Source organism: Dipodomys merriami, unplaced genomic scaffold (genome assembly GCF_024711535.1).
Source record: "Dipodomys merriami isolate MVZ:Mamm:240054 unplaced genomic scaffold, mDipMer1.0.p SCAF_48, whole genome shotgun sequence".
Taxonomy (NCBI): domain Eukaryota; kingdom Metazoa; phylum Chordata; class Mammalia; order Rodentia; family Heteromyidae; genus Dipodomys; species Dipodomys merriami.
The window spans coordinates 792,017-808,675 of NW_027206046.1; the positions used below are offsets into that span (position 1 = coordinate 792,017).

Below are 16,659 nucleotides of genomic sequence, written 5' to 3' on the forward strand. Positions count from 1 at the left end.
CTCAGATCTCAGCCTCCTGAGTAGCTAGCATTACAGGTGTGAGCCACCAGCTTTGAGTGCCTTTTATGTTTAAATGTGATCTTGCTCCTTCTTTTCTTCCCTTGTCTTTAGCTGTATGCTGCTTCTCTCTAGCCAGCCAGTGTGAGTTTTTTTTTGTATTATCTCTGCAGTAGCCCACTATTTATTTGTGGCTTCTGCGTCTTTTCCTTTCCAGCAGGCTCATTTGCCAGCATCAGAGAGGACAGACTCTGTCCTGGGGCAGCGGGGTGCAAGTAGCACAGCAGAAGCCCAGGTGGACAGCATTGTGGGTAAGCTCCTTCTATGGCCACAGAGATACTGGTGTCCAGAAATAACAGGCAGGAATTTGGGGGCGGGGGGAGGTTGGGGGAGGTGAGGGTTTGGAGAGTGTAGGCTTTAAACATGGAGAAGGGAAGAAAATGGACTGTGTATCCCAAGTGAATGTGAGTCCTTGCCCATGGTGGTCAGATAAGGGAATAATAATAATAAATACATAACTGCTGGTTCTTCCTTGATTTTCCTCAGCACATCTTGATTCAGATCATCTTAGTCATGGCAGAACCAGGTGGTGAAACAGCTTTAGTATCTGTAATCACTGGGGTTTTTTCCATAGTATTTAGTAGTCCGTATTGGCAGTGACAAGAATAATGCACCTTTCTCGGCCCTCTCGCATCCTTTTAAAGTTCTTGTGCATCCACTTTCTCATGTGGTAATGATGTTGAGTGGAGCAGCTCTATCAGAGATGACCTTGAAAGCTAGAGCAATTTAATAACCTGCCCAATGACAGGAAGTGCGGGGAGCTGAATCTGGAATCCAGTGTGCTTCCAAAAGCCAGGACTCCTGTTGTTTTGCTGGGAAACTGCTGATATTTCTGCTTATTGCTATGCTGCCTACAGCTCAAATGCAGTGATAACTTTTAAATTTTTTTTCTGGTTATAAGACAATCCATTTAGAAAGCTCAGGTGATTGTTGTAGAAACATAACAGGTGAATAATTGTATGTATATAATCTCTCTTCACTTTATTCAACCTTACATCTCAGTTGAGTCCTCACAATATTGGATTTTAAAACCTGCTGAAGTTTCTGCCATTAAGACAAATTATTAAACACACAGAAGAGAGCATGGTGAGGACAGGAGCAAACCAAGCAACTTTAGAAACATCTCCTAGACTCGATATCCTAACCCTAAAAGCAGAGGAGCAGCGGGAATCCTGAACTCTCATTAGTAAATTTCTTTCTCATAGGGACATCAGCTAGCAGTTCTGAAAGTATATATAAATATTTGTTGAGCCAGGCCCTGGTGGCTCACAGCTGTAATCCTAGCTACTCAAGAAGCTGAGAGCCGAGGATTGTGCTTTGAAGCCAGCCTAGGCAGGAAAGTCTGCGAGGTTCTTATATCCAATTAACCAGCAAAAAAAAAAAAAACAGAAGTGGAGCTGTGGTTCAAGTGGTAGGGTGCCTGCCTTGAGCCAGAAAGATAAATGGCATCACCTAGGCTCTGGCCCTGAGTTCAAGTCCCAGTACCAGCACAGCCAATAAATTAATCAGTAAGTGTTAAAAAAAAAAAAAGAAGAAAATATATTCCAGATAATGAAGTAGGTTTCTTTATTTTCAGAGGAAGAAATTACTAATAAAGAGGGGAAGGCTAGAATGGACCCTTTGATACTGGAATCTATATGTATGAATTCATTCTTCTTAAAAATGTGCCCTATGGAACAGCTGAACTGAGCAAAAGGAAAGAAATGTACATATCACCCAACGTGGAAGAAATAACTGTATTGTCAAAGCTCATAGAACTCATAAACTTTATAGACCATGATAAAGACAATTTGCCCCATGAAGGTTAGAATGTGTTTGTTACTTTAACTAAGTATCACTACCCCACACCACAATACTATAAAATTTATGTAATCACTTAATCACAATAAAAAATTGCTAAAAATTTTTTAAAATGTGCCCTATAATTAGGGCAATAGGGACATGCATATAGAAAGTGAGAGTGCGTGTATTAGTATATACACACACATATATCTTAGTTTGTCCACTGAGCAATCCAGTAGCAGCAGTACCCCAATGGCAGTGAATATGCTTAGCACTCAAATCTTGATTTCTAAAAAACATTCTCTAATAAGAACTAGAGCCACGTGACAGTGGTTTACGTCTTAGTAGGCTGAGATCCAGAAGATAGAAGTTCAAGGCCAGCCTAGGCAGAAAAGTTGTGAGACTCTTATCTCCAGAAAAAGAAAATCTCAGCTGGAGGCATGGCTCAAGTGGTAGCTGAGGAAGCAAGCTGAGGCCTAGAGTTCAAATTCTAGTACCAGCTACAACTTAATTACTACAAATTTTAGCTTGAGTTCTGCATTATTAACCAGAATGCATGTTAAATGCCAAATTATCTCTATGGCATTGTGGTAAGATGCAAAGAATCGTCATCACCTTTGTCATCCAGGAACTCATAGTCCAAGTCTAAAGAGAGGACTTGCAGTCAAGGTCATGAGCTCTAGAGTTTGATGTAACTAAGATTATGGGCTCAAATTGTGGCTCTACTGCTAGTAGATATGACCTGAGTACATTCTGCTGCCTTTACTAGTTTCCCCTTCTGTAAAGGAGAGATAACAAGTCTGTCCTCCTGGGTCGTTTTAAAGATGAAGTTAGAGCAGTCAATGGTGCGGGTATTCAAGCCCATTTTCATTGCTCATTGTTCTCAGAAGCAGTAGGGAAGTGCTAAAGGTGGATCCTATGCAGGTGCTGGGACAGCATCATGAACTGTCAGTGTGGAAGGCACTCTCAGGAAGGGGCCTGGGACCTGGGTTGGTCAAGGAGGACACTCTAAAGGTGCTGGGCTGGAGCCAGTGGCTCCCTACCTGTTATCCTAGCTACTCAGGATCCCAGGCTCTGAGCCAGCCCAGGCAGGGAAGTCAATGAGACATTTTCTTTTTTTTTTTTTTGGCTTGTCCTGGGGCTTGAACTCATGGCTTGGGCACTGTTCCTAAACTTCCTCTCCTCAAGGATAGCACTCTGCCATTTGAGCCACAGTGCCACTTCTTAGGTTATTGAAGATAAGAGTCTCAGGGACTTTTCTGCCCAGGCTGGCTTTGAACCATAATCCTTATATCTCAGCTAGAATTATAGGCGTGAGCCACCAGTACTGGGCCCATGAGACTTTTATCTCCACTGAGTTACCAAAAAAGCCATAACATATGTGTGTGTGTTTATATATGTGTTTATGTATATAGATATACATATATGTATATGTGTATGTAATGCACATATATAAATAACTTGTGACAAATTGTTATTTCAGATCCCATGTTAGATCTGGATATTCAAGAATTAGCCAGTCTTACCACTGGAGGGGGAGATTTGGAGAATTTTGAGAGACTATTTTCAAAGTTAAAGGAAATGAAAGGTAATCAGTTCCATGTGTCAAACCTATTCGCATCTTGATATCCATCTATTTTATGTAGTGGGATCTTATTCTGCAACTGCTAGATTGGATTCTGAGTTCTTGTTTCAAATGTCTTAGAAAACTTTCCTACTTGGGACTGTCTCATCCTCTGTTGTTTAAAAAAAAAAAATCTCCCAGGGAAAATTCCCTTTCTTCATTCTCTCTCCTCTTCCTTTCCCTTCTTCTTGAGTCCCCCTCCCTCTTTCTTTCAGTATCTCATTAACACAGCATCTGTAAGACCCCACCATTTTATTCACATCATTCCCATCTGGCAAATTTGGGAGACTGAGCTTCTTAATAGCTGCAATGATTATGCCATAAGCGTGTATCTTTGAAACCCATCTCCCGTCTTCTAGTGTTAGAACATCCATACATCCCAGACTCTCAGTTGCTATTCAACAAATTTCTTAAGATATATTTTTCCCCTAGACAAAGCTGCGACGCTTCCTCATGAGCAAAGAAAGTTGCATGCAGAAAAGGTGAGATAATCAGTCAGGTATTTATTGAGTATCTACAAAAGCCCCAGTGCTTTCATAATATTATTACCTATCACATGTGTGTACTTCTGAAGCCTTTTTGCATGAGCTTTTCATTGGACAGTGACTTAGACCTAGTCAAACACAGCAGTAATACAGTTACGGAAATCAAACTAAGATGTCTCAAATGTATGTTAACTTACACTGAGAGCTTCATTGAGAAAGCTGTCTGACTTTCTAACTCTTGAGCTGGACCACTCTTAGTTGCTGTGTTTTATTATTACCGTAGTAGCACGTATTCTTGACAGGAAACTTATGCTGTTAGTGAATGGTATTCCATTATATGATTGTTGAAATTTATCTAGTTCATTTTTAGACATTTAGGCCCATAATATGTGTTTTCTTGATGCTTTGTAATGGAGCTATGCATGTCCTTACCCATCTTATTTGTATGTAACTCTAATCATGTCTCTAGTAATGCTGCAGATGTGGACATCCTGGGTCAAAGGTACTTAAGGGTTTTGATACATGTTGCTGGAGGGCAAACTGGAGACTTTTAGACTTCATTGAGCTCAAGGTGTGATGTATGAAATGAGCCAAAAATTAGGAAGCAGATGTTGCCTAAAACTTGTTGCATGCTTCTCTCCACAGGTGGCCAAAGCATTCTGGATGGCAATCGGGGGAGACAGAGATGAAATTGAGGGCCTTTCTTCTGATGAAGAGCACTAAGTTATCTCTGCTAGGTTTGACTAACAGATGCTCAGCATTCTTCACCTGGGACTCTGCCCTACTCAAGCCAGTCATAATTGGCCAAGATTCTACTCACATGTTGGCCGCCTGCCTAGTTTTTAGGGGCCCCTTGATTTTAGCCTTGAATTGGGAATTAAAAATCTTTTCTGTTTCCGCGGAAGGGAATGAGAAGTATAGGCGATGAGAATAACTGAGAATAACGTGAAAGTTTCTCAAATGCTGTTTTTGTTTTAGGAATGGGAGTAGAATGAATCTCGGAGGTCTGAGTTCATTCCAGTCATTCCTGCCAGCTTTTTTTTAGCATTCCCACATTCGCATTTAATTGCGAACAACTGTGGGCAGTTTTTCCTTGGTGGGAGATTTGGTTCCCATTCACGGAGATTGCACCTTGAGCTGTGACGCTTTGGCGGGGGGAATAAAGGAGGTGTGAGGCAGCCACACTCAGTGGCCCACAGATTTGTCTCCAACCAAAACAATGCTTTGGGCATTTCTTTTGAAGTGTCTGAGCTCAGGCTACAAAGAATTGAAAAAAAAACCACTGTGTATTTTTAGACTGTAAAGTGAGGCAAAGGTTTCCTGCTGTGGTGGGGCTAAAACAAACCCTCTACTGAGTTGCTGCAAGGGCGGAGGGCTGGGAGTGAGAGAGAGAAGACCCAGGGGTATCCTTGGGGAAACAGTGAGCACTCATTACTGAGCTTGTGGTGAAATTATGGTGAAGACCTCGCCTGCCTGAGCCTTCTCCTTGACCATTTGAGATGTCAGAGCTGTGCTGTCACACTGGAAGTCCTGAGCACTAGACAAGTGTCCCCTCTTCCTGTCTGAAAGCCAAACAGAGATGATTGCCAAAATAGTAGCACAGAGCGGTGGGAGAGGGCGTGCCACGCGAGGCAGCACAGTCTTGAGCACCTCGTTTTACTCCCAGGGCTGCTGGCTGCTCTCTGCCTTTCAGAGCTGCCCCCAAGGGAGAGTCCCCTTGGTTCTTTACCCTGTGTCCTATTTGGGCCAGCCCCAGAGAAACTCATCCCAAAAAGGAAAAACGTTAAAGACCAGTAGAAAGTGCCACAGATAAAAGCCTTGTTTCCATCTCAGGTGACACTTGTAATGCAAGTCATTAACCTCCTTTGTGGTAGTTACTGCTTTGGCTCTAACCAGGCCCAGCTTCATAAATGGATGGTGCTGGCACACAGGCTGAGAACTGGTTCTGGCCTTGTGTGGGCTCTGAACCCATTCTCTTAGCAGGGAGAGACCCAGGGTAGATAGACCACGAGCAGAAGTAAGCTCCACACCTGGTCTGGGCACCCCATGACAATCACTGTGGCGGCACCTGAGACAGGTGTGTGGGAGTGGGGCTTCCAGAGCCATATGGAAGTGGCCATTCAGTGGCTAAGCATGCCTGGTAGCAATGGGATGGCCTTTGCCCCTCCCCACCAAGGTCTGGTCAGGTTCTCCATTGTTCTGTCAGTTGATTGATATCTCAGAGATGACTGTGTTTCTGTAAATTGATAAATTTTGGCTCTGGGTTAACCAGAAAGGTGGAACATGTTTTCCTTAAAACACGGAAGACTTCAGAGAATGTAGTAGGTCACATGGTTGGGAGAAACAGCCTAAAAAAAAAAAAATAGCTGTGAACTTGATTTGGTAGATTTGCCAAATTAAAATGTGACTTAATTTGTAAAGCCTGCTGATGTGTATTGTTTTGCTTCTGTTGTTTTCTGGTAGAGGGTGGGGTGGGAGAAGCCTCCAAAGGATTAGATATACACGGTGGAGTTAACCAGATTGTGAAACTCACTAGTTCCAGTCCCCTCATATTTTTATTGTTGTTGTTGTTGGTTGTGAGTCTTGAACTCTCGGTCTGGGCACTGTCCCTGAGCTTTTCAGCTCAAGGCTAGTACTCTGCCACATGAGCCACAGCACCACTTCCTATTTTCTGGTGGTTAATTGGAGATAAGAGTCTCATGGACTTTCCTGCCTGGGTGGCTAGGATTACAGGCGTGAGTTACTGGCTCCTGGCATCTACTAAGCAGTTTTAAGACCTCAGCTTTCTGGGGGGACACCTCAGGGAGGAATGAGGGAATCTAGACCACTAGTGTATGCTAATGGCCCATGTTCAGAAGAGTGATTTTGAGCCAGAGCGATTTAGTAACCATTGCAGCCTCTCTAAAGTGACCTGTGCACATGTCATACAAATTTAACCCATCCAGCTTGGATTTAAAAAAAAAAAAGAACAAAAAACTGGGGCTTGAAACCAGGGCCTGTGTGTTATTCCTTAGCTTTTCTGCTCAAAGCTGGCACTGAGCCATACATACCTCTGCTTGTGTTTTTATTGTTGGTAAATTGGAGTTAACAGTCTCACAGTTTTGTCAGCCTGGGTTGGCTTTGAACACAATCCTCAGATCTGTCTCCTGAGTAGCTAGGATTCAGATGTGAGCCACCAGCACCTGGCTTCCAGCTTGGATTTAAGGTAAGAAGGCATGTTTTCTTTCAAACATTTCTCTATGTGCCTAGCACAGTGCTTGACACACTTAAGCTCATTTGGAAGGCATGGCTCATGTTTTGTGGATATAACCAAAGTCTGAAGATCCACAAATATTGGAAGGTACAGAGAGACATGAATAAACCTCTTCCCCTAGAGAAAGTCATGGGTTATGTAATAATTTTATAGTGATGAAGACATACATATTTTTATAATTGTAAAATACACTGCCCTGCCAGAGTACGAGAAGATTGACAGAACCAGTTTGCTTGCTCTATTTATAGATGTTGGCCACATCGGTTTGAGAGAAGCTAGAGGTTCAGGGAAGCTAGACTTACTTTGGCTGAGTAATGTGGGATGTGGTTCAAGGACCATGGAAGGCGTCAGGCCACTCCTGCAGATGACTTCTAACACGTGAAATGGGATCCATGGCTGATTTCATGCTCCCATTGTGGAGAGGTGGGGATAAATGTTTTTCAGTATGGTTTGATTTAGTTTGGCATTTTTTTTGCATGGCTTGTCAACTTCCTTTAGCATTGGGCCAGCCTCTACCAATGGCTTAGAGCTGCAGTACCCTTTTCCCTGCCTTAGCCAGTTTGGCCAGGGTGGAAAACAGTCTTAGGAGAACCACAGTCTAAGGGTAAGATGAGAGCTCTGTGGACTATTCTGAGCTTGAGTGTTTGCTAATGCAAAACTAAATTTAGCAAACATGTATCTGGTGTGGTCAGGGTTCTGATTCATCAGACATCTAATGGATGTAGACAAGCTTCAGTGAAGGTTCTGATGGGAGATTTATTCTTCACACCCTCTACCTTATAGTTGACAGTTGAACTCCAGCATTGAATCATTAAATACAAACCATATTGGAGGACTGACTATAGGTAGAACAAGTGCCCTGAACCCAGTAGCTTAGCTTGGTTTGAAAATAACACCCTATTGAACTTTTCCCTGTAATTTGTATGTTACATCTAAATCAGATGAGCAGAATTCAGGTTTGGGGTTTGGATTCCACTTGCAGGAGGGACTTAGAAGTTTTCTGGGTTTCAGATTTTGCCATTGCTTAGGCGTTTACAAACACCACAGGTCTTGTTCTTTGTGAACTTTTCTCAGAGCTAGTTCTTCTAGTGTCACAAGTATCTTGCTTGGTTCTAAGTTTAGTTCCTCTGGTTTGCAGGATCACCCCCTATAGTTTTTCTTTTCCACAACTGAAGCAGAAACAGCAGTATTTGGGGCCTGTTCTCGGAACATTACTGAGCCCCATTCCAACTCTTCAGTGATTTACAGTTTTACTTTGTTTCCTTTCGGGCAAGTATTGACTCAGAGCCTGGCCATAATAGTTATTACTACATCCTTGGAACACAGGCTTGGGGGGAAAAGAAAAGAACATTTTTCTACAACCCTTGTGTGGTATCTGGGTGTTTTTTTGAGACAGTCTCGCTATTTAGCCAGACTGGGCTTGAACTAGAGATCCATTTGCCTTAGCTTCCTGAGTGCTGGAATTACAGGCTTGAGCCGCAATTATGTATTGCCTATTAATGGCCCAAATACTCTCTGCCTTTAACAAAGAACTTGAGCAATACAGCAGGTCATATAAAGCCCCCCACCCCACAAAACAGCTTCTAGCAAGGATGGCCCCAGCTACTGTCTGATGAAATAACTAATGATTGTTGCTGTTATCAAGCAGAAGGCTTTAATGCTGTAAAGACTCAAGCTCAGTGAGCCAGGGGAAGGTGCTTGAAGGAAACCATGTTTGGAAAAGAGCATTTTTGTTTTGTTTTGTTGTCAATCATGGGGCTGGAACTCAGGGCCTGGGTGCTGTGTCTGAACTGTCTCTACTCAAGGCTAGTAGCCTACCACTTTGAGTCACAGTGCCACTTTTGGTTTTCTGGTGGTTAATTGGAGATGGCAGTTGCATGGACTTTCCTGCCTGGGCTGGCTTCAAACTCTTGAGCCTCAGATCTCAGCCTCCTGAGTAGTTAGGATGACAGGCATGAGCCACCAGCACCTGGCCAAGATTCTTTTTTTTTTTTAATCTGAAGTTCAAGGACATGGCTTGTACCACTTGTGCTTTCCTAAAAACTTCCCAGGATGTCATTAATAGTAAGATGGCTTAAAACAAGAATTCAGGGGTCAGCCAATACTGTAAAGCTTGTGCCAGACTCAGAGTGATCATAGCAGAGGATATAGACTTGAGCATATAGTTTCTCTTTGCAGGGAGCTCAGAGTCCAATTGAGGTGGGAGTAGGAGACATGCTAGCCAAGGTCACAAAGGACAGGAAGCCAGGCAGTATGTGCAAAGTAGAGTGACTGTGGGATAACAAGAATCAGGTACTGAGCACAGAGCATGAGTAGTAGTTCTCAAATGAATCCATATGGAGACACCCAGATGTTTCTGATTAGTTTGGGGTGGGGCCTGATCATTTGCACTTCTAGACTCAAGTGATACTGAATCAAGGACACAACCCAGAACTAGAGACTTAGGGGAAGTAATGCTTGAGTGGAGCTGAAAGGAGAGGGAAAAGTTGGGCAGATAAGTAAGTGGAAAGTCATGATATGAACAGTTACGGGAATCAGAAAGCAGTAGGTACATTAGGAGACCTCAAATTGTTGAAAGGTTGATAGGAGGAAGACCTTGAAACACCATGTAGAGTTTGCACCTGCTCCACAAGGGCTTGACTGAAGAGCCAAAGGGTTTTATGCAGAAAGGCACCCCTTACCCCCATACACACACAATCACATTCTGGGAAAATATAGCAGCAGGCTTTTGAGGCAGGGCAGATCAGGGAAAATGAGGCAAGGACACGGGAGCCAGGAATTCACAGAGAAACACTATGTTAACCCAACAGCTTGACTAAAAAGCCACAGACATTGCTGTCTTGGCTTTAATGCTTCACACTTCCTCACCGAGCAGCAACTATAGTACAAAAGAGAAGCAGCTCTCCCTCGGCCTTGCCTACTTACCCAATTAATACATTCTGGGACGTGAACAAGAGTATCTTAAAGACTCACATCGTGAGAAAAACCATTTGGGACATAAGTCTGATCATAAAAATGTTTACAAAGGAACGCGTCTCTGAGATAGTCACTTCTCTTGAGGAGAGCACCTGGTAGAACCAGTTTTTAAAGAAATGCTCAGATCCTGGTGTCTTAATGACCCAAGTTTGATAAACAGACCAAATGATAAAACTGTAACAGAAGAATAAAGGGGTTAATTTTTCCCAACATGACTTTCGGTCAACCCCCCAGCTCACTTTTTCACCATAAATATCTGAATATTGGTTGCATCTGTTACCAGATTTGCCTGCACTCGGGCCTGGGTAGATATTGTCCTTTTTTGTCTTCTTTACCAAACTTTTTTTTTTGGGGGGGGGTCCGGTCGTGGGGCCTGAACTCTGGGCCTGGGCACTGTCCCTCAGCTCTTCAGCTCAAGGCTAGTGTTCTACCACTTGAGCCACAGCGCCACTTCTGGCTTTTTTCTTTTTGCTTATGTGGTGCTGAGGAATCGAACCCAGGGCCTCAGGCATGCAAGGCAAGCGCTCTACCAGAGCCACCTTCCCCTTGGTCTTGATGTGTCCTAAAATTATTTCCTTCCTTCCCTTCATTTCCTTCCCTCCCTCCCTCCTTCCCTCCTTCCTTCCTTCCACCCATCCTTGTGATATGAACTTGAAACCTAAGGCCCAGGCAGAGGCCTTCTCCCCTCTGGAGGACTTCATGCAGCCTCTCTGTTTTGGTAGCATTGTCAAGTGTCTGCCTGATCAGGTAGCTGAGTTCAGAGGGTTGGATGGGGAGGTAGGCAGACATGATCTATCACTGTGATTCATGAGTTTTGTCATAAGCAGCAATACAGATAATTATGGTAATTTGGGTACAATTTGCTATTCCTGCACTAAAGGGGAACACATTCAAATTTTGGAATAGCCCTAATAAAAGGCAACCAGGAGTTGCACTTTGATGACATTCCTCTAATTACATAAAAAGACTTAAAAATCCAAGCAGAGTGGAAATTAACACACAGTATTGGCTAAGGTAGAATTTACCAGACCAGACATTAATGGTTCATTTATTCAGCAAAAAAAAGGATGGAAAGGGAGCCAGGCCCCAGTGGCTCATGCCTGTACTCGCTATTAAGGAGACTGAGATGTAGAGGATCATAGTTTGATGCCAACTTGGGCAGAGATGTCTGCAAGCCATCCGTCTCCAATAACCAACCAAAAGCAGGGTTGGAAGTGTGTGGCTCAAGTAGAACACCAGCTGAGCAAGAAGCCAAACAAGCACGAAGCCTTGTGCTGGGGATGGGGGAAGAGTGTAAGTAAAAGAAGCCAGGGGTAAAAAATACAATGCGGGGCAAACGAAGGCTGAAAGTATCACTGTGGCTCAAAAGGTAGATCACTAGCCTTAAATAGAAAAGAGACAGGGCCTAAGCCCTAAGTTCAAGCCCCAGTACCAGCACCAAAATAAGACACAGGCTGAGCTCCAGACCCAGAAGCTTTCCAATGACGTTTATTAGAAGGGCACTTACAAGAGGAAGAGGTGGGGGGGGGGGGGGGAAGAGGATGCAACTCTTTAACAGTTGGGGTAAGATGCTTAGACAAACAGGTGCTCTGCTTTTAAAATACAAAAGTTAGAAAAATCTAAAACACTATAAATACATACATGCTTTTTACAAAGGTATCCAAAGGCCAAGCTGGCTGAATAGTGAGGGTTATCCACAATTCCCACATTCTCATCATGCCCCCAACACAAAACGTAAGAGTCCATATCAGCCTGTCTACCATGACGGCAGGAAGGGCTATTTGAGGGCAACTTGGCTAAAGACAGCTCCACTTCAGTGAAGTTGGGACCCCAGGGAGAGAGGGGCTTTGCTTCCATTCAGAACCATGCGTGCCTACGCATTGCCACTTGGCTCAGCCTGGTCTGGTGTTTTGGATGCTAGGCCAAAAACAAAAATGCCTTTACACCCTCCACCAAACACTCAGAACCAGCTCTGCAAAGCTCTTCCAGCCACTGCCCTTAGGAGGTCTTCCCAACTGTCTTTAAAAAAAAAAATTAAATAGTTATCTGTCAGAATGGTTTTAAGAAATTATTACATAAATATATAAAAACACCAGGATGCTAGAGTATACAGCAACACTTAAAAAAAAAAAAAGATCAATTACAGGGTCACTTGAGTGTCAATCCAGTTTACACGTGAGGTGGGTCTTACGAGGTTGTTTGAACAGTGTCTGTGTGTTCTGCCATCTCCTCTGATGGCCACCTCACCTCCCATCACAGATACGTCTCTCTCTAACAGACATTTGCCTTTTGCCCATTTGGGAAGTGTCTGGTGCTCCTTAAGCGACTCCGTCCATTGTGCAGACATGACTTGAAGGGGTCCAATGAGGAAACGCTGGTGCCACATAGAGAAACAGCGCCAACCTGGCCGTTGTTAAGTTTTCTCCTGGATGGAGACACGCAGAAGCGAAGAAACCCAATTTCAGACAGAACAGGCCAGAGCTAGGTCTGTGCCATCTCCGGCAGCCTCCTTGGTAAACAAGCCCATAGCAGCCTGCAGTTCTCTTGGCCAGTCTCTCCTTTTAAGGATTAAGGAGACAATCCTGGAGCCTCAGGAATGGCAGCTCCGGGACTCAGTGTGAAACCAGACAGCTCACACATGTGTGCCACACACTCATGCCACTTATAGAAAACTTGTGATTTGAGGGGGAAAAAAGTATCTCTGGAATAGGTCCAAATGAGGAAGCCAAGGGGAGATGAAGACAAACCAAGGCACACAAAATATGCTATAGCTTCCTTCAGCCCATTAACAACTTCAGAAAAGAATCACAACTTGAGACACCAGCAGGTCAATGGCAAAGCCTGCCAGAGGTCTCACCCTTGTAGGCTCTTCATAAAGGCCACTGTCCCTGCTTCTGACTTCAGGCTTGTCTGGAAATGCCAGGCTGTCTGCAGCCGAGCTGGGAAGGTTGTCAGCACAGACCTGTAACCCACACCGACTTGGGCCGCTACCTGCGTACACACTGGATGGATTTGAGTGATGAAATTAACTTGGGAAGGAAGGGGCAGAGAACAGGAAAGAGACAGTTGGCTCTTGGAGAGGTGCTGAGAACAAGGTTCTCTGCCCAGTGCAAGGGATATGGTTTAGTGTCAGCACAAGCCACAAGATGAAGATACTGGGCAGAAGTCTGGGGCAGGAGACAACACACAGGATCACACCATGCTTCAAATGGCTGAGTTAGATGCTGGTGACTCACACCTAGCGAGCTATTCAGGAAGCTGCGATCTGAGGATCAAGGTTTAAAGCCAACCCAGGCAGAAAAGTCTGAAACTGTTTCCAATTAATCACCCAAAAAAAGCTAGAAACAGAGGTGTGGCTCAAGTGGTAGAGCTCCAGCCTTGAGCAAAAAAACATAAGGGACAGTGCAGGACCCTGAGTTCAAGCCCTAGTACCAGCACATAACAAAACTGCTGAACGATCTGTTTGAAACTGTCCCAATTTCCTCTTTTCAATTGTCCTTTTGTTTTACATGACTAAGTGTCATTCATACAGGATTTTAAACTAAGAAAACTGGTTTTATGACTTAAGAAGGCCAATGATAGTACTTGGTCCTAAAAGACCTATGTTGTGGTCCATGACGGAAATAGCACTATCTTCTAACCTCATGCCCAAATTAAATTTCAGGGTTGCCAAAGGGAGAAACCTGCCTACCATTTCTTCACATCCTCCTTGGATAGCTTGCAAAGGAAAAAAAGGTTAAGAAATAGCCTTGAAGCTAGTTGAGACATCCTCAACTTCAGGCCCCTTTGAAACAGGCAGACGGTTTGAGCATTGACAATAGAAAGACACCATCCACATTCAGCCACACTGGGCCACCCAGTGGGCTACAGCAAGTGTGCCACGGAAGCCTTCTGAGAAAGACCCTGTAGCAGGTGCAGAAATCAAGCCACTCAGAAACCACTGCCCCTGGCTTTTAGAACAGAGACAGAGCCACCATTGGAATTCTGCCCCAGATCTCAGAGCTGACTGGGGGGTGTGAATGTCCAGGGGGGTCCCTAATCTGCAAACAGTCCACAGACCATTCCAAGGCAAGCTCAAACTTCACACTGTGGCATGGAGACCTCTCAGAGAACGTGTATTGGCAGCCTTCAGGGAGACTCAGAAGAGTTAGGTAAGGGATTCCTTCCTTCTCTTCCTGTCTACTCCAGAGGGTTGGGGAGCAGCTCTGCTAACCAGAAATCTCCCCCCGTTAATGTTCTCCAGCATCTTCATAGAGCATCAGCAATGTCATCACATTGGAGGTTCCCAAACCTGTTGAAAAGTATACACATTCCTTCCTTCCCCTAGAATAAGATAGGACTTCATAGGAAATCCTGTGAAGTCCTTTTTCCTGGGATAAATCCATGCCCCCCCCAATTCCAAAAAAATGTGGGATAAATCATTCAGTTCACACAAACAGCAGCAAAGAAGCAGCAATCCTGTGCGCTGTATTCTGCTGAAGGCCAGGAAAAGGAGAGGTCTCCTTTTTATGTTTGTTTTTCCAGTTGAAATAATTTATACTAGTTTTCTCCCTTAATTACCACTGGGAGCAGTGCTTATAAAACAATAGTTGTCACTGATGATTCTCTACCACCAGAAGCAAGAGAACTACATCCCAGGGTGAAGATGACAGGTCCCTTTTGTACCATGCCCAACGTTTTCAAAAGTGAAATAAGTGTTTTTTGGTTTTTTTCTTTAATAGCCCTTTTCATTCACCTGAGCTCTTTCCCTTCTGGTGAGTTTGCTTCTGTAAATTTTAGCTTCTAAAAGTGCTGGGCAAGAACCTGGAAAAGCCTCAACTTGGGGAGATAAGAGTTGCTAGTCCCATCCTGGGGACACCAATGGTTCACTCCTATCATCCTAACTACTCAGGAGGCTGAAATCTGAGGACCATGGTTCCAAGCCAACCCAAGCAGGAAAGGCTGTTAAGATTCTTGTCTCCAATGAACTACCAGAATACCAGAAGTGGAGCTGTGGCTCAGGTGGTAGAGCACCAGGCTTGAGCAAGAAAAACTAAAGGACAGTGCCCAGACCCAGTACTGGCACAGAAATAAAATTACAATTAAAAAAAATAAAATTTCAGTTTCCCTAAGTACTGCCAACTGTCTCTCTTCAGAACCTGGAAATGCCTCACCTTGGGGAGACAAGAGTTACTGATCTGACTCTTAATTTCCCCAGTCAAGGTGCTGAGGGGTGCCTATTTTGTTTATAGTATAAACACTTAAAAAACAGCATATGATACAGTTGATTTAATGAAGGCAGCTGGCTATAGAAACTCGCCAGAGCCACATACATGAGAATACGGTGCAAGCTTGGAGACCGTCCAAGATGCCCTTGGTGGTTGCTGCCTCTGGCCCATGACTCCCACCACCATGGTCCATACTTTGTGTGAACTGTTACCATCCTCCAAATCTTGAGATTAATGTGAACCTAGGACCCCAGACACTAAGCCAACCGAGAAAGGAAAAGGGCATTTTGAGAAGAGAGATGGCTGTCACCAACTTTTACCACGGTTGCACACACTGCTGAACGCATTTGCTGTGCTGTTCTGAGGGGAGAGAGCCAGACAAGTCCTCCTTTACCCAAACCACCATGTTCACCAGGTGCACAACACTGCCAAGGGTAGGAGGGCCGCGCCGCGCCTGCTTAGTTGAGAAGACATTTGTCAGAAGTGCCAAAGAGTTTAGGACAACTCTCCAAGGTTGAATTCTACAGGCAATCCAGGACAGGGCTTTCTTGGTAGCTGGTGACATGGTGACATCCCACACGACTGTCATTAAAAGAGAAGGCTGGGGGAAGGGCAGTGGTGAAACTGCTACCTGTTGGCTCAAGTGAGCAGAAGCCATTTTCTTGCCCTGCAAAACCAGAGTGTAGGGCACATGTATTCAGCACACACAGCTGTCCATGAAAGCCCATTTCTGGGTTTGCTTCTGTGTTTTAGAGAACAGGCCTGTGCCACCTTAGTTGAGAGAGAGAATTTTCTTCCTTGATGAGAATAAGTTGAACGGGTGCTGAATTCCCCCATCTCTTCCATGGTGGTTTTCCCCCATGCCTGCCCTTTCTCCCTCCCCTTCACATCCAGGGGTCTCTAAGACACACTCGAACAGCGGATGCTGGGGGATCCCATCTGGGTAAGGACCTTATCAAGCCACTGCAAAGGCCCATTCAGGTGTAGCTCAATCCAGCAGGGAGTGCTGGTCACTGTCTGTCTCCTGAAAAGAAAAAAAAAACAAAACAGGAAGAGACGGGATTTTAGACATCAGAATACCATTTCCTGCTTTAGTGATAAGGTGCCTTACCAAAGCCAAAAGAGAATCTCACCATGTTAGACATTGCCCCACAAGGGATAACATTTGGATTCCTAAAATTACCAGGCCAAAGCTTCAGCAAGTCAAGGGCTCTTAGGAGGAAGAAGGAGGGCCTTTACAAAAAGAGTTAAATGCAGCTGTGCACTAGTGGCTCA

The 16,659-nt window shown here is 44.3% G+C and overlaps 2 protein-coding genes across 4 annotated transcripts in view; one reads left to right on the plus strand and one right to left on the minus strand.

The window, feature by feature from the left end:
* Aagab (alpha and gamma adaptin binding protein) overlaps positions 1-6,368 on the plus strand; it is a 44,085-nt gene extending 37,717 nt beyond the window's left edge. The window contains exons 7-10 of one of the 2 annotated variants that reach the window (XM_069995072.1): positions 218-308; positions 3,323-3,427; positions 3,896-3,945; positions 4,594-6,368. In XM_069995072.1, coding sequence (XP_069851173.1) covers positions 218-308; positions 3,323-3,427; positions 3,896-3,945; positions 4,594-4,671 — 324 coding nt within the window. In that variant the 3' untranslated portion in view covers positions 4,672-6,368. Of the gene's footprint in view, positions 1-214; positions 309-3,322; positions 3,428-3,895; positions 3,946-4,593 lie in introns of both variants that reach the window. The other variant, XM_069995071.1, reaches the window with a different exon arrangement.
* Positions 6,369-11,648: 5,280 nt separating this feature from the next.
* The window catches only part of Smad3 (SMAD family member 3), a 117,237-nt gene continuing 112,226 nt past the window's right edge, over positions 11,649-16,659 (minus strand). For both annotated transcript variants that reach the window (XM_069995073.1, XM_069995074.1), the window contains exon 9: positions 11,649-16,408. In XM_069995073.1, coding sequence (XP_069851174.1) covers positions 16,285-16,408 — 124 coding nt within the window. In that variant the 3' untranslated portion in view covers positions 11,649-16,284. The remainder of the gene's footprint in view (positions 16,409-16,659) is intronic.